The sequence below is a fragment of the Poromitra crassiceps genome (genome assembly GCF_964638095.1).
Source record: "Poromitra crassiceps genome assembly, chromosome: 1".
Classification (NCBI taxonomy): Eukaryota; Metazoa; Chordata; class Actinopteri; order Beryciformes; family Melamphaidae; genus Poromitra; species Poromitra crassiceps.
The window spans coordinates 110,722,095-110,740,732 of NC_139623.1; the positions used below are offsets into that span (position 1 = coordinate 110,722,095).

General features: G+C 43.2%; 1 protein-coding gene across 1 annotated transcript in view; it reads right to left on the reverse strand.

The window, feature by feature from the left end:
- The window catches only part of crppa (CDP-L-ribitol pyrophosphorylase A), a 94,593-nt gene that overhangs the window by 51,571 nt on the left and 24,384 nt on the right, over nucleotides 1-18,638 (reverse strand). Inside the window, exons 4-6 of the mRNA XM_083642127.1 lie at nucleotides 7,535-7,639; nucleotides 7,208-7,253; nucleotides 3,357-3,454 (exon numbers count right to left, since the gene is read on the reverse strand). Of these exons, the coding sequence (XP_083498253.1) occupies nucleotides 3,357-3,454; nucleotides 7,208-7,253; nucleotides 7,535-7,639 (249 nt within the window). The remainder of the gene's footprint in view (nucleotides 1-3,356; nucleotides 3,455-7,207; nucleotides 7,254-7,534; nucleotides 7,640-18,638) is intronic.

An 18,638-nucleotide genomic window follows, 5' to 3' on the forward strand; every position in this document is an offset into this window, starting at 1 on the left:
GAGTGAATTGATCCCTATGGGACAAATCAGAATGTTTGTAAACAAACAGATCGGCTATACTTCCAGTAGGCTGTACCACGAAGCAAGATTAGTGGCTTAGTGAGGTAACTTCAGGTTTAACCCTAGGTTTGCCGTACCACGACGCTAGTTAACTTCTTACCGAGATAGATCACCATAGCAACTTATGCTCTACTACGGCTATTACCTGCTTTGTAGCAGGTTAAGTTCAGAGGATAAGATCAAAACCCATGAAAGACCCACCTGCTTACCAATCAGCTCTCTGGAAACAGCGAGTCGCCATTCATATGGTCCCCATATGAAAAATACATTGCATTCAAAAGAAAAGAAAAAGAAAAATTGCTCCTGTTGAATTAATCGAGGACTGATTAGCCTTGCACTTGTTGCAGGCTACATTTTAATTAAGCCCTACTTACCACTTTGGAATATGTTTTTATATATTCATTTTTGTGCTCTCAAGTAGCCTATACGTTGTTTGACCCCGCCGATCGATTGCAGCTGAATAGTGAGTGGAGAAATTTCACTAAACCGACATAAAAAGGTTACATAAACGTCTCCAAAGCGCACGGTGCCGTGTGCGCAACGGAGCTGAGACTGACGTTGGGTTGGAATTGAAATGGTCACACATGCTAGAATAGCCTACTACATCCAAGCAATTTAATATGGGATCACCTGCACACAGGCGATCCCATATTAAGATGATTCATATCTAGGCTACTCCTGCATTTTGCAGCTGCAACTGTGTTGCTTTTGGCCTGTATGATGTGATTGAACTTCATATTTCCAGCATAATTATATGAAATATGGAGATATACGACTCTGCTGACAATAGCCTATTATGTGACCACAAAATAGGCTATTTTTTATAAATGAAATCTATGCCCGCACGTACCATGTCGATTCAGTTCAGAAGCATTTTTTTATTGCCTGCCTGCTGCGGACCAGGTTAAGTGTGAAGCATAAGTTGCTATGGAAATATATGTCGGTAAGAAGTTAACTAGCTTCGTAGCACGGCCAAACCAGGTTTAAACCTGAAGTTACCTCGCTAAACCACTAATCGAGCTTCGTGGTACAGGGCTCTGGTGTATAACTTGTATGGTACAAGTCATACTGTACACCCGGAAGTATAGCCGATCTGTTTGTTTACAAACAGTCGTACCTGTTGTTCGTTTTAAGCAGCGGCTCATGGTCAAACCATGCCATCTTTGAACTCTAACTACTCCTTCATACTTTAAGCTACAAACAAGCTTCAAACTTTAAATGGGCCACTTTTAATACTTTATGACTTTTTGATAGCTTTTGTAATTTTGAGAAATCATAGTTTTATACTTTTTTCAACCCTTATAATGAGATCTTCAGTCCCGAGTGTGTGATGTCACAATGCACTCTAGCCGACTTTCCAGGCTGCACTTTACTAAATTCACACATTTTAAAACGGTGGCAGGTCACATAACTTTAAGTACACTACAATGTAGTGTACTTAAAAGTTATGTGAACCGAAGGGTTTGATGTGTAACATGTATATGTAGTGACTACGTATACATGTTATACATCAAACCCTTCGGCTACTTCTGCTCTCACTCACAATGTCAAAATAGAACTGATGCGATGTATAGTTTTTGAGATATTAACGTTTGTTTGACACTAGTGTCACACTATACAGTACAGATCCTTTCCAAAAAAATGTATATCATGGAAACGTTAGTTTTTTTCCATAATTCCTTTCAAAAAGTGAAACTTTCATAGATTATAGATTCATTACACACAAAGTGAAATATGTCTAGCCTTTATTTGTTTAATTTTTCATAATTTTGGCCTACAGCTCCAGAAAACCCCCAAAACAGTATTTCAAGAAATTAGAATAGTGTGAAGAAAATCAGCAGTTACTTCTCAGTTATGACTGACTTATGAGCTCAGTCCACTCCCTCTGAATCTCCGCCAAATTTTTTTATCATCTGCTTGGCAATCCGCTGAAGCCCACGGTCTTCCATGGTATTTCCATGATATTTTTTGGAAAGGATCTGTATTTCACACTAGTTTCTCCTACAAGTAAGTTCTTTGTTGTTGTGGTGTCACACTGATTCGTCCAACACTGCATTGCGTAATGTGACGACTTTCACATTGCGCAATGCACCCTCTGGCGGCCATATTGGAGGTCCTCAGCTCATGGCCAACGATAGCTGTTAACAGTTGCACTTCTAAATGTACAACTTCTGAATAGACCGAATAGACCGGTTTCATTTCTGTGCTGTTTTTGACTGGGGACTGATCATCTCCCCACTGAAACATCAGATCCATTTTGTGTTTAGCTTATGACATTGTAATGATACAAAGCTGCTTGAAAAGCGGCAAAGTTTTCCTTTAACTTCAGGTTTGCTTTGCTGAATTAGCCTGTGGGCTAGTTAGTTAATTTATTCTTACCATTTCTTCTTTTTATAACCTTTTATATCCAGTGAAAATGAATGGAGCAACCAGTCGCAGCAATGTCCGGCTTCACATTCATGCATTTACATAAGAGCTTATACCAATATGACACACTTCTCTCCTGTTGGCCATTGAGCAACTCCACTGGAGCAGTTGGCGGTTAAGCGGCTTGCTCAAGGGAACCCCAACAGTTGTTGTGGGAGGGGAGAGCATTTCTCATTCACTTTAACTGCCGTGAGTGAGTGTGCTTCTCTAGCCTCTGAGCGGTCTGTGCTGTCACATTCAATATCTAAGAATGTCCTTCTGCTCTGTTTTGCACATGGATACTGTTTTTAATTGACTATTTACAATAATTTAACAATCCCAACAGAGGATGTGTGCAGCGTGGACCTCAGGCACCATGGGAAGTTGAATCACCAAACAAAACAAACAAACAAAACAAAAAGATTCAGAGTGAAAGGGAAGGCTATGCTCTGTGGTGGGACAGTGTGGGAAGCTGGGAGCTCCTCAACTCAGCTGGAGGTGGTGGGAGGAGGTAAGAACTCATCACTAAACACTCAATTAATCAAGAGAATTCCCATGGCATGGGGAAATATGACTGCCATCTGCTCTCCGTCATGCAGGGGAGTGAGAGGTGGAGGTTGAAGATGCAGGGAGGAGGAGGAGGAGGAGGAGAGTTGCAGAGCATGGATGTCCCAGACAGGCTCCATTAGAGGTCTGACCACAGATGGCAAGTCTCACCGCCGGGCCACCCAAGTGGAGCTCACATGGGGCTTGTGGGGGATTCGAGGTACGGGACGGGAGAGGGAGATATAGGGAGATATACGCATGGTAAACTCATGAAGATCCCCCTCCAATGTTGTCATCACCATCATTATAATCGTCATCACAACTGTCACCGTTCACACTCGTACCATGTCCAAAGCTCCCGTCGCCTTCTGGACCGCATCAGCCAGCGCCGCAGCCTGTGCAGATCCACCCATGATAACGCAGGCCGACCGCGAGAGAGTCTCTGAAGGAGAAACACATGCGGGTTAGCTGCAAGCTTCTGTTAGAAAGCAGTTATTTAACTGCTTTTAAACACAGGGAGCATTTGCATGAACACAAATGGGCAAAGTTTTGTGCCACAAATCTCCTAGCCACCACATCTGGTGTCATTATTGATTGTGCACAAATAATGGTTCAATACATCAACCAGGCTAGAAAACGGTTGTTGTGATGGTGTGGGTGTAGGTCAATTCTGTAATAATAGTCAAATAAATAGAATAGTCTGATAAGGTTATTTGTTTCCAAATGTACAGTAAACTGTCTTGTCTTTAGCCCTAGTCTCTACTCCAAAACACTCTGAGTTGTAGCTTGAGAGTCAGCTCAGAGAGTCAGTCAGCTCAGTTAACCTGAATAATTGTTGGCTAGCTAACTAGCCACTAGGCTAATTAGCAAACAGACACTGATGTTAATGATAACATGCAGCTTAGAGTAACACTAGATTGACAGGAGAAATAGCATTAATACTCATTTCCCCCCACAGGCAGAAAAAGCTGAAAGTTGGCTCAATCTAGCAATAAAGTCGCCAACTTGGTAACAGTGGGTCCCCAGTTCTCGAGGGGAGGGGATCATCTCAAATGCCTCTTACAATGCAAAACTTTTTGGATTTTCCAACTCAAAGCCCTGGTATCCCTCAAAGCCATGGTACCCAGGCCTCATGAGGACAAAGCCATGGTATCCAGGCCTCATGAGGACAAAGCCATGGTATCCAGGCCTCATGAGGACAAAGCCATGGTATCCAGGCCTCATGAGGACAAAGCCATGGTATCCAGGCCTCATGAGGACAAAGCCATGGTATCCAGGCCTCATGAGGACAAAGCCATGGTATCCAGGCCTCATGAGGACAAAGCCATGGTATCCAGGCCTCATGAGGACAAAGCCATGGTATCCAGGCCTCATGAGGACAAAGCCATGGTATCCAGGCCTCATGAGGACAAAGCCATGGTATCCAGGCCTCATGAGGACAAAGCCATGGTATCCAGGCCTCATGAGGACAAAGCCATGGTATCCAGGCCTCATGAGGACAAAGCCATGGTATCCAGGCCTCATGAGGACAAAGCCATGGTATCCAGGCCTCATGAGGACAAAGCCATGGTATCCAGGCCTCATGAGGACAAAGCCATGGTATCCAGGCCTCATGAGGAAATGGATTATTCTCAATTTTTGTAAACGGTTTTGTTTTGTTTCTTTCTTTGGGGGACATGAGCTCATCTTTGCTGTTTTTTTACTGTTTGCTTCTCTAATGATATTCTCCAAATGTGTGATAGAGGGCATACTGGTTATACATGGGGTTTTTTCTTCCTCCATTTTGAATGGCTCAACCTTATGATGTCATTGCTGGGGTTACCTGCTCACTCCTTATATGGCCCATCTTCCTGTCTGCTCAATCCATTATGGTAATGAACCATGTTGTCATTTACTGCCACACCTTAAATATGTCTTTTCTTTGTCACATTTCTCATTAGTCACCCTGATGAAGGCCTGTGTGCCGCAACGTGTTGGTCCATTCTTTATTTTTGCTGTTATGCATTAGCCCTTTAATAAAGGCTTTTTAACTTGTTCAAACCACAAGAGTGCCTTGGTTGGTTCTTTTTTGTCATTATCTGCACCACCCCTGTACCAAAGAGCACCTTGTTGGTTTTTACTCGGCCTACAAAAGACACACTCCTTTTTCTGCATTTCTACTTGATAACAGTGGTGTTTACAATGAGATAATGATGGTTAACTGAACACTATGGTCACCTAGCTACCAAGGTGACATTATCTAAATTAGGGGTGGGCAACTGGCGGCTCACGGGCCACATGCGGCCCCCGACCTCACTCAGTGTGGCCCCCGGTTTTTGTTTTGTTTGTTTGTTTGTTTTTTACAAGGCGGATGTTTTTGGTTAGGTTAGACCACCCAAATGTGTGTTTTTATTTTACTGTACATCCCAGAACATGGAGCTAATGGCGTTAGCATTGTCTATCCACAATCACACTGTTTAACGTTAGCATTTTAGCTAACGCTATAACAAACTATATCCAGGATGCACATTGCACATGCAACATTACTAATCTGATTAATATGACATATTTGGTTGATGTACCCCCATCAAATTGTTGTAGCAAGCTGTTTTAAAGCTAGAGCAAAGTTTCTGGTGTAATGGAAGAATTACTAAATTTGAATATGAAAAATATAAATGTTGGTATAATAAACTTTGAGTACCAGTCCTTTTCATCAAATTAGTAGCTATAATTGGGAGTGATGGTGTTACAGTAGGCTACTGGTGGTGGAAGTGCATGGTCACAATCTGACCCTCTGGTAGCGAGGACATTTTTTTGTGGCCCTCTCTATGGTATGGTATGGTGTTTATTCTTAATCCCCGAGGGGAAACATGGTCATCATCAAAGTTGCCCATCCCTGATCTAAATATTGATTAGCTGTATCAGTTCCTAGTCAAAAACAGCACAGAAAGTAACCATGTGTATTGAACAGTGCTAGCTTGGGCTTTGACAGAGGAAGCCACGGAAGTGATACTGAAAGTTGTAGTTCCTCGAATGGCCACTTGAGGGTGGCTCCAAAAAGGAGTTGTTGCCCGTTCACCCGCATGTTAAAATGCCCAAGTTTACAACAACAGGATTAAGCATGTTTACAACCTGGTTCAAAACAAGGTTTTGTATAGCTAATTTCACCTTTATATACAATTTTTATATAACTCAGCCGTTTAAAGTAAAATAAGCGATAGAAAAGAGTATATTTTGGGCATGATTGACAGGTCGCCTGTCCAGTGATCACACAGCTTACTGATCAAGGGCAAATAACAGGCGGAGCTGCGGCTCGTGCGAGCTCTGCAAGAACCCCAAGATGGTAGCAGACACACTCCCATACTCTAAGCTTCAAAAGGGGAGTCCAAAAAACCAATGGGTGAAGTTAAGCTGACTTTTGAGAGACGGTCGATGGTTTTGAACTGTGTATATAGACGGACACGTTGTACGTTTAGAAACGCAATCAGTTGTTCACAGCCACTGTTGCAAAGAGCTGACGACCTCTAATATGGCCAACGGAGGGTGCATTGTCACCTAGTCATCGATTGAGAAATCAATGTATACATACATGCTGCACACCACATAGCCTACAGACCCACACGCACGCACGCGAACATCAACTTAGCTTAATGTTACAACACACACACACACACACACACACACACACACACACACACACACGACACACACAATAAATTCATTGACATCAGAGGCTCTGGGTATAATCACAGTGAACCTTATGTCATCGTCAAGCAGGTAGTTGTTGGTCCAGGTGCTGGCAGAGGTGAAATATAGGGCTGTGTTTATTTCCATATCTCTGATTGTGATCCTTGTCCCAACTTGCTCACATAGTATTCACAGTTGGCATACACCCACGCTATTCTAACCAACCTAAACAATGCTACAAAGACGCTCTTCCTCTGGGTAAAATGAGGGACTATTTTGGTGCAATGTGGCCTATTCAATTTGAACCCTAGATTGCCTCACAAAAGGAGACAAAACAATCTCTTATGGTCCTTACATCGCTCTTTTCTGACCATGTAACTTGTCTGAGAAGACCTATAGCCTTTTCATGTTAGCATACATTTAGTGTATGCACATGGAGGCAATGGGATGAAAAGGGTCTACTATAGACTGTACACACACAGGAGGGGATGGGGATGATGTAATGGCAATGTATAAAGAGAGAACGCACCTTTGATAATGGATTCTGCAGCAGCCAGATCTCGTTTGTAGGTGACCTAGAGGACAAAACAACTTGGCTTAATGTTACAAGCTACACATGTTCAGATACAGGATTCAGCACAGTACATTTACTTTGAAACCCATTTCCAAAAGCCACTTCTGGATGTCACATTAAATGCAATCAATGTTTCCTCTTCTGCCAGCACTCATCGCTTTTGATATGAGAGCTTTCTTTGTGCCCGTATGATAAATCGGCAGCGAGTGTACAGCTGCGCTAGCAAAATGTCACCAGATCCGCCGTCTCCCAAAACCCAAAACAGGCCCCTGGCTAGCTCACCTTCCACAGTGTTGGCGGGCCCTGGATCAGCTTGGCGTTGGTACCACAGTACTGCAGAGCCAGATGGAGACACTCGGTGCCAAACTCAAAGTCTGACTCGCTGCACTAAAGAAAAGACACAGGAGATGCCAGGCTGTGGACAATTGTTGACAGCAATGGGTTTCCATCATGCTAAGTGTAACTACAGTAAATGTTGTTCCACTGCACTGCTGGATGCACCTAGTATAAGTTCAAGTTTATTATCATCAGTCCCTCCAGGGTTCCCCACCATTTTCTCCCAATTTGTGCTCAGCCAATTCCACCTGCTGTCTCAGTTGTTGCTCCATTGCTGATCCGGGGAGAGTTGTAGACTAGCACACTTCCTCCGATACATGTGCTTCTGACACGTTATTACGAAACCCAGCGCGGTTCTGGCAAAACCACGCCCTGTGCCCGCCTATGCAGCGGTCAAGCGGCGGGATTGGCCAGGAGCCAGTCTTTTGTCTTCTTTTGACAGCTCAAATCTCCCACAGCACAAACACTGCACGGCACGCAGCCCAGCGATTTCATGAACCAACTGAATTGCTCTTGATAGCGGACATTGAAATTAATTATGGTCACATACTTTCCTTAGTGTAATCTTATATATACTGTAGGTCAATGAGTGTAATATATTAACGCTAATGAAAATGTAACACATAAGCTTTTAACACACAATCGATTTGTAAACATATTTATTTTAAAACATCATTCTAAAATTCAGGGCTTTAGCCAAAGCTTCAATAATAGAGCTCAGCTGACAGTTTAACTTGCAAATGAAAAATATAAAATTAAAAATACAATAGGCTACAGCACATAGGCCTAGCTTCTTCTTTTCTTTTGGCACAGCTATTCAATAACAAAAGTAAAATCACACATCACAACAAATAAAACTAAAACTAAAATATATAATTATAAATACTCATCTCATCTAAATACTCATATGAAAATGGCGAATTTATTGTAACAATAAAATAGTTAATAGGAAATAGTTTGAGTGAGGTACTGATGAATGCATTTAGGCTACTTGCATCTTGCATCTCGTGTACATAATATCAATATCAAAATAATAGACTACTATTATACTTATTATATAGGCTACTATTCAAAGCAGACCTCCAAAACAGGAAACCCAGAGATATTACTCTTGGGGTTGATGGAGGCAATATTCTCACGGGGTATGGAGTCAGAATTTCTGAGGAGAAAGCTCATTAATGCCTCAAATATCAGATTAAGAAGAGATGAAAAAAGTTGCGCTATAAGAACAATCTAACTGTGTTAGTTTTGCCAAAGTTTTGATGGAGAAAAATTTGTTAAAACATTGTTAATTTACCATTTTTCTTTTTCATTTGAAATCATGTTGGCAGCACGCCATGGAGCTTTTTCATGCGGGCTGAGGCCTTGTCAGGAAGCGCACCTGGAGCTTGTCAAATAAATCCTCGTGTGAGCATGGGCGCCTGGCCAATCCCGGCGCTTGACAGCTGCGTAGGCGGGCACAGGGCGTGGTTTTGCCAGAACCGCGGTGGGTTTCGTAATAACGCGCTTCTGACAGCGAGATTCACAGGCAGGATGTAGCACGTGGGAGGATCACACTATTCCCCCAGTTCAATCAATCCCACACAATATATACCAAAACACAATGGGTCACAAGTTACTGAGATCATTTCAGATAAAAGGCTGTGCAAAATATCACACAGGCAACAAAGTGCAAGAGCTAGTTAGTTGTGCAAATTCAGCTTATCAACGGCTATGCAAAGGAGACTGAATCTCTCTGTCCTATGAGATGTCATGCCACACTATACAGGTACACTTAGTGCTAGACTGGCTTTCTGTATGTGGAGTGACATGTATAGATATTAGAAGTAGGCGCACTCTCTTTAAATGTTGTAGTTTTTAGTGCCTTCAGGCTGGATAAATAAATTCATTTGGAAATAGCGACCAACCAAATCAAGGTGAAACTAAAAGACGCTCATTTCTGAAAATGTATGGAAAAGCAAATGGAACTAAAATGGAATGGAAAACCAAAGCACCTTGCTGTCTACACACCATCTCCACCCACTCCAATTGATACATCCTTTGCTTCAATATCAACATTAAGCCTGTTTGGAAAGCTCTCTGCCAAATTTGCACATCTGGATTTAGGAATTTTCTCTTTTTTCTTTTTCAGAATAGCTTAAAGGGGGACTGACCCCCCCAGATTTCTTGCAAAACGGCAGGGTGCGAAATACGGGGGGTCTCGGGGGGTCCGAGATCCCCTGATTGACAGGTCAGACCCCCTGAAAGCCTCAACAGCAAATTTGTGGGGGGTCTCTTTGAAATGAATATTTTTCACTTGCAATTGTCACTAAAATGTATTTTAAAAGCTTACCATGTCGAGTTTTCATTATTCAAATAACAAAACATTTATAAACAAATACAAAAACACTTGTTGTCGTGTTTCCTCGGCGTTTCGCTTGTTTCTGGTAAGCCCTCCTTCCATGTGTGGCGCTGTGTTGCAATTCTGCATGACAGGTGAACGTGAACCACTGACCGCGCTTGACACTTGACACAACAACACACAAGCAAAGCAATCAGCGATTTCTTCCCCACCTTCACGGACAAAATGTCAGAGAGAAAGCAAACGTCTTTACTTGCTAACTTTGGATTCACCAAAAAGCCGAATCGCAGCGACAAAAACGGCCATGAGGAGGAGGACGCGATACCCGGTTCGTCTGGAGCTGCAGCGAACAGTGCGCCTAACCTCCCTGGAGCTAACGTGAATGTCGGGGAAGGAGCTACTACAGTCCCGCCAATGCCGCCATGCAGTCATCCAGAAGAGCCCGGCCCGGGTGAAGTTGAGGCCGAGAGCGGGAGCGCCTCTGAGGGAGATGGAGGCCGCGGCGACGGGGCGGCTGCTGCTGCTAGGCAGCCGCAGGTACCGGTCGGTTGGACGCGGAAGCAGATGCGGGAATGGAGAGACCGCATCGCTTGGCTTGAAATTAGGGAAGGAAAACTAGGATGCTCAGTGTGTCGGACAGCAAAGAGCTGGCTGCTATCGGAAAAGAGCCCGGGGATACACCTAGCAGAAGAATGGATTAATGGTCCACTCTTTTTTAAGGTAAGAAGAATATTTTATTTATTTATTATTAATATTTTATTGTCATCATCAGTGCATAGGCCTACAGTGAAAAGGTGTAGCCTACAGTGACTGTTTTAGCCGTGGCTTTTTTATCGTCATCACTTAAACATTTAAAACAATAGCCTATAAAACAAAAATAAATATGCCAAATTAAGTGTAAAGTAACTTAATAAATTAAACGGAATGACAACTATACAATATTGCAATTAAAATCTTAATAGCCAACGAAAATGTCTATAGGCCTGGTCGGAAAACTAGCCTATGACTTCAGCTGAGGAAAAACACTAGCGCAGCCTCACTCATGCCTCACCAAGTCTAAACAAATGCATATTAAACTTAATTTGGATTTCAAAATATAATACCTAGCTAACATACAAAGCTTAATTAAACACTTTATTTTAATGGCTACAGAAGTTGTGCATGTGTGTCGTCGGCTGTCGGCAGTGTCGGGTTGGTAAAAAAATAAAAATATTAGCCTATATCGAACTCATAAACACGCTAAATTAAGTTTAAAATAACTTAACAAATTAAATGCCAGGACAACTACTATATATTTGCAACGAAAGTCTTCAAATAGGCAACGAAATTGTTAAAATAGGCCTGGTCGGAAAACAAATCTATTTGACGATGAGAAAAGGCCTGTGTGTGTGTGTGTCTGCTGTCGGGAGGGAGGTGATTTGTGCTGTGTGGATTATATGATCCACGATTTCGCTCTGTGTGTTGTGTGTGGCAAAGCATGTAGCCTATATATAACCTTGTTATTGCTTGCATGATGAAATCCGTGTAGCCTATACGTCTGTGTAAGACTTCAGCACACTGTCTGGAGCACTAAAATACGGAGACCCCCCGATTGTCATGAGGTATTTCGCACCCTGCAAAACGGTATTCTACTTGATTTGAAAACTCTGCAGGCAAGATGGCCGCCTATACTGCCTTCTTTAGCTGGCAGAATTCCTCCCCCATAAACTAACATATCTTGGCCAATAAGTATGTAACATACAAAATAAAACAACCCGTAATGTCTTCATTTGATGTAGAATGCAGAGGACATGTAACTGTTTAGTTAAACTTGCATTCCAGGAATATTGCTCTAAAGATAACGATAATGGCTCGAGACTGTTTCGTCCTGAAACCCACTCGCTTTGCGCCAGAACACACAACACAATCGATTTGGGGCTGGAACACACCAGGATTGGCCAACGCCCAGAACTGTCAAATCAAATAATCGACAGAGACGCTATGACCCGGCTCCCAGTATTCTCAGTGTATCCGAGATAGATGTTATGACGCATGGTGTTAAAACGTTATGAATATAGCCACGTTATAAACAACAAACTAATGCTGGTGATCCGTATGGAAACAGTGTTACTCGAAATGGTTAAAAGTTATATCAATTTGGTCATTCAGTGACGTTTTACTGCCATGTAACTAACTAGCGGCTAATATTAGCCACAGTAGGCATTACCCATGGATGCACTCTCCTGTGTAGCTCAGTCCACAGACTTTCTAGAGCTCTCATTGGGTAATCCCAGGATACAGATCCTTTTACTTCCAGCCATTCCTCAGGTGATTTGGCTGTGTGCTTCAGATCGCTGTCATGTTGAAAGATGAAATCCTTCTTTAACTTGAACTCTTTGGAGATATTTCTGCTGAAATATCTTGGTTTCTGGAGGCATTCATTTCCCCCCTCTATCGTGAGTCCTGTCCTAAGTGAAGAGAATCAGCTCATGATGCTGCCACCGCCGTGTTTTTCAGTTGATACTGTTCCCGTTGAACGATGGACTGTGTTGGCTCTGCGCCAAACGTATCTTTTGGAATTAAGATAATACAATTCTACATTGGTTTGATCAGGCCATAAGACATTTTCCCACAGAGTTTTGGGGAACTGGCTGTGCTGTGGATATTATTATTGTCTAGATGTGGAGGATACATTAAATGGTTGTTCCTATATATTCATGGAGCAGCCAGACTCCTGCTGTTGTTTTACGGTCACTGTTGGCCTCTTGGTCGCTTCCTTGTTGAGCTTCCTCCTTCCAAAGTCATCCATCTTGGAGGAACCGCCTGATTCAGGCGAGATGTTCCCATATTTTGCACCCTTCTTCTTTATGGTCTTCAAGGTGTTTTATGGTCTTCAGCTTAGGGCTGCGACTAACGATTATTTTCATTTTTTTTCTATTAATCTGTAGATTATTTTCTCGATTAATTGAATAGTTGTTTGGTCTCTAAAATGTCAGAAAATGGTAGCAAATGACAAGTGTTTCCCAAAGCCCAAGACGACGCTCTCAAATGTCTTGTTTTGTCCACAGCTCAAAGATAATATCAGTTTCCTGTCATATAGGAGTAAAGAAAGCAGAACATATTCACATTTAACACATTCAGTGCCACAGCGCTTCAGTAAAATTGTCTGGAGCCTGTGCCAGATTCACTTCCATTCAGTTGAAAACAGCTATAGAATTTTTTCTATTATGGCTATATTAACGGGGCTGGACTTTAATGAAAGATTGAACACTCCTGCTTCTTCCAAAGAAGAAATTTTGTTTCTAGACAGTTCCATTATGAAATTACAGCCTCTCAAAAAAGTGCACTTTCAATGGTTTTCTGTCGTTTTTTTTTACTTTCCAAGTTATAGGCCCTTTTATGAATACCTTTTGCACTCTAATTTCGACCACATTCACTGACTCTGGCTGGTGTTTTCTGATGTGGTGGCGTGTGGTGTGGTTTCTGTGAAGCCTGTGTGACACACACACCTCTCCCCCCCCCCCCCCCCCCCCTCCCTCCCCCCTCTCCCCTCTCCACCTCTGAGCTGCGGGCTCCTCCCACACGCACAGTTTGTTTTCTCGTTTTTGCCCCGGACAGATCCCAGCGCGCATCATTTCCTTGATGGGCAAACGCGACTGAACGAAAAGGCATGGCCGTTCGGCTTCGGATGCTGCCTTTCTAGGAAATCGTGTGGAGATAGATAGAAGCATAAGAGCTCAGTTGTGAGCGCGGATGCAGCCGAGCCCACTCTCCGCTGTAGGCAGAGCAATATATACGGCGCTGGCAGAAAGCATGCATCGGTTTCCACTTTCTCCGCTGTCTCCTGTACAAAGTAAAGGATCTGAGGTGGGTGGAGCAGCTCCTGTGACGATGTTTAAGGTGGCGCCGTGTGATCCCTTGAAGGGATTCATGCTCACTGGCTAGGTACGACCTTAAACAGCAGAATTATGGAATAATATGAATTATGATTTTAGGACGTCCACAGACGTCCTTGGCACTCCTCGTTACTTTTTTTTAGGACGTCCACAGACGTCCTTGGCACTGAATGTGTTAAGAAGCTGGAATCAGAGAATTTATGAGAATTTTTTTTCTCTTAAAATTGTACTCAAAACGATTATCAAAATATGGCAAATGGTAAATGGACTGCATTTGTATAGCGCTTTTATCCAAAGCGCCTTTATCCAAAGCGCTTTACAATGCGCCTACATTCACCCATTCACACACCGAAGGCAGCAGGGTGCTGGCACAGCCATCGGGAGCAATTCGGGGTTCAGTGTCTTGCCCAAGGATACTTCGACATGCGGACTGGAGGAGCCGGGGATCGAACCACCGACCTTCTGGTTGGTGGATGATGCACTCTACCTCCTGAGCTACAGCCCCCAACAATAATTGACAACAAAATATTAATTTTCTGTCTTTTTCATAGCCACCATTTTGTGTCTAAAAGACAGGGTAAACACAGGTGCAATCAAATCATTAATTACAGCACCAGCAGTGGAACACCTAAATTGGAAACCCTAATTAATGTTTGGTTGCATCTGTGTTACTTCCTGCCTTTTAGACACAAAATGTCTGCTGTGAAAAAGGCCTATTGTCTACACTGACAAACACGATGCAACTATAAAAATGGGGCCCATTTGCCTCCCTGCTTGGCACTCAGCATCAAAGGGTTGGAATTGGGGGGTTAGATCACCTATGATTCCCGAGCGCGGCGCACGCTGCCGCTCACCGCTCCCCCAGGGGATGGGTCAAATGCGGAGAACAAATTTCACACATTGTGTGACAATCAGTGGGACTTTACCTTTACCTTACAAAGACACGTTCCAAGGAAATCCTGATTTTAAATTAACTATTAGACATAAGTTGATTTCTTAACTTATTTGCTTTACTTTCTCTCTGGTAGGAAATAGGAAAGGGTGGGCTGGGGAGGATGGGGTAGTGGGGGATGAGGGGGATGTGGGGGCTGTTATACTAATGGAGGGATAACAGGGTTTAAAAAGAAAACTGTACATTGTTTTTGTCATTTTGCACTGCTCCTTTTTTCAATATATATATATTCTTTTAATACTTAAAGGAGGACTTACCCCCTAGATATGCATTAGAACAGTGATTTGAAAATACCTATGGAAAAAACCAAGAAATGACATATACTCTTGTCTATACTAGACTCTTTGGCTGTGTTTAAGTCAAGATTTATTTTCGGAAATCGACGCCATTACAGTTTGCCTACTGCCTCAAAAATAATTTATTTGAGAGGGGCAATATCTTTATAAATATCAACAACTAGCCAACGCTGGTGGCCTGTTTGGAAAGAGCTTTGCTCAAAATGGTTGAAAGTTATATCAATTTGGTAATTCAGTGGCGAACTAGAAATTTAATTATTTTTCTGCATGTATCTCTATGGCAGTGTGTCAAAACTACGTTACGAGAGCAAAGTGACGTGGGCTCGTTACAGCAGCACACCGCACAATACAACAAACCCCCCGTTCTGGGGTAACACAATGCGAGATTTCTCTACGTCACTCCCTCGTCCAAGTTGCCATATAGTCCCTTTTTCATTTTAGTTTGGGGGCTTTTCGTGATTCTTGTTAAAAGTTGTGCAAAAGTTTTCCTCTCAGCGCAGTGCAGGCTGCGCCTCGTCCCTCCTGCCAGACCCCGGCTGGCGAAACAGCCTGCTGCATGCATGGGGCGCTCGTAACCTCACGGAGCAACAAACAAACACAGACAGAAATAGCTGGTGTGCGATTTAGAGAATACAGTCTGAGATTGGGTACAGGATTGAGGGAATCCCGCATCTGTTTGCGAAGGTGCGACTGGACAGGACGCTTTTCACAGACGGGCACAGTAGTCGGAGCGAGGCGAGTGTCTCTCAGGGCTACTCAGGGCACAGCTGCAGATCTCTCCTCCTCCTCCTCCGCGCATTCAGTCTGTCCAAAATCAATACCGATATAATCTCAGTATCAGGGATGCAGGGAAATATGATAGTAGCCGATGTGTTTAGAGAAGCTTTGTCACGTTGTCACGTCGTAGTATAGCGTTATATTTTACATGTGCGCTAAACTGCGACCATATTTGTTTGCGGAAATATCAGACTGCTCTCTCTGCTCTCAGAGCACAGAGAGCCCAGCTGCTGCTGGCCTGCTGCGCGCGCCCGCGGAGCTTGGGGCTCGTCCATGTTACAGTACGACTCTCTCCCGCCTGCCTGGGCTGGAGACAGTGCTTGCAACTCGGACTGATAATATAAACATCATCATTCGAGCTTATCCAGGTAAGATATCAATAAAGTAATGACACATTCAGCGGGAAACTAACTATAATTAAGACATGTGCCAACTTTGACGACGTTTGGTTCAGTATTTTAACACGTTCAGTGCCAGCGACGCCATATGGCGTCATTAGAAATTTACCGTACAGTGCCAGCGACGCCAAATGGCGTCATAACTCCAAATTGTTTTTTTGACGGGGGGGTGTCGATCTAAGCTTCTTACGTCGCCTCTAACAATATTGTAGCTATTGGAGGTCGATAACCTATTTTACAAACCCATTAGGTGGCGACAGCACTCTCCTGATCAGAGAAAAAGGAGCCAAACACACAGAAATAGTCACTGGGGAAAATGAGGAAATCGCATCGCATCCGTCCGTATGCATCGACGTGCCTCCATAAACGAGCACAACGCCAGCTGTGCCCCCAGCAGCAGCATCCGCTGTCACAACTGAGCACCTCCATGTACGCTGCAACAGCACATTCACATAATCAGCCTTATTATTCCGAACTGGAAGCATGCCAGCCCGTGACAAACACACGCGGAACCAAAAAGCTGAATGTCGCGCACCATTCACTGTGTGTGCGCAGCAAACTCAGCAGAGACTGAGAGCCACCAGACACATAAGACACACCCAGGAGGCGTGTGCAGTTGAGGGGGGGGGGGGGGGGGGCACGCAGAGCACGCAGAGCAGCATACACTTCACCCAGACAGACCCAGACATCAGAAAATTAGCTTCAGAGTCAGTGATGTGCTTGAAATGTTTAATTTCACAAAAGGCTCATTATCTCAGCTCGTAGAAAAAAAGGGATGTTTTTGCTTCAATCAAGCTATCTTCTCCGGCTCATAACTAAAGAACGGAAAATGGGATCAATAAACTTTTTTTTGCAGGTGATAGAAGAGAGTCTCATCGTTATTTGTGCGTGTTCAGTGTTTACATAGTAATTATTAAAAAAATTATATGACTGTTTTAAAATGCATTGCGGCCTATGTGGCACAGCAAGCAACCTTTTGCCGAAGGGCCGTGGCACTCAAAGTGTTAAGAGCAAACTTCAATAGGAATAGGCTTGGAGTTCTGAGGAGCCGAAAGGGTACAGGGGGGGTAGGGGAGTAATTATCTTGAAATCCCATAGTCTTTGGGGGCACTGTGACGTCAGTGTGCCCCTAATCTCCCATTCATTTGAGAAAAGAAAAAAAAGCAGTCTTCGACCCTTAGAGGGCGCTTATGCCAGATATGCTGCTGAAAAATGATACAAATGGTAAAATGGCAACAGTTTGGTGTCAAATGTGGAAATTCTGACCAGAATTCTTCACACATCACCCCCAAAGTCATATATATTGGTTAAAAGCTGAAAAAAAGTGTTTTGGAGGTAAGTTCTCCTTTAAGTTGATTTCAGATGAAGACAAATTTGAAATGTGCTACATTAAGTTAAATCTGAACACAATCATAACCAACCCCAGTGATGAGGGTTGTGCGCATAATGTAGCCTTTTGTTTTTACTTTATTTTCGCTGGTTACTCCATATGAAAGTGGAAAAAAGTCTGATTTGATTGGTTTTCATTTCAGGCCTCAAGGCAGTAAAAAAAAGTAGAAATAGAAAACTTGAAAGGATGTAGAAAGCTACTGAATGTGAAGTCCTACTGTGACTGAGAGCATGCACTGATTTCACCATGTGAGTTGTTGATAGTCTTCCTGCACTAATCTCTCCAAGACCAATTCCTGCAGATGTAGTGTACCAACAAGTACTTATTATATTATATTATATTATAAAACGGCTCTCTCAAATCAAGCAATCTGATTGGTTCACAGCCATTGTATAAATCCAGTAACCCACTCCAATAACCCATGGCCATGGTTATTGGTTGCCATGGCAACTCTCTTACTAAAAGCCTTTGGTTACCTCAAAAAAAACAAATGGCGGAGACAGCTGTCAGATCCTTGTGAATCAATCTTCGCTTATAACTTTACTAATACTTCGCAGAAAATTATGTTTTGTACAAGAATAGATGCGGGCTAATGTCTTCTTTGCAAAAAAAAGGCTGTTAACCCCGCATTTAACCCCGTAACGTTAGTTGGTGTCGGGCTTTGCAGAAAGCACTCAGCTTCTCAGCAAGCGCTGAGAATGCAGCGCTGCGCTCGAGCTGCCTGTCGGGGTTTCCAGAAAGCTCTCAGCTTCTCAGCAAGCGCCAGGATTGGCCAATGTCAACTTCAGTCTCCAGAACGATCCAATCAAATCACCCGCACGTTCTTGCGGTCCCGCCTTACAGTAGTGTTTCAACTGACTCTATCAGAATACCATGCCAGTCGGACTTATAGTATTATTATTATTATATTATTATACTTGGAAACCGTTTTATAAAAGCAATATAGCACTCGAGCTGCGTGGTGTTGTGGAATATATCCCGCTGATAAGCTGTTATCCCACGAGGCCGCAGACAGCTTATC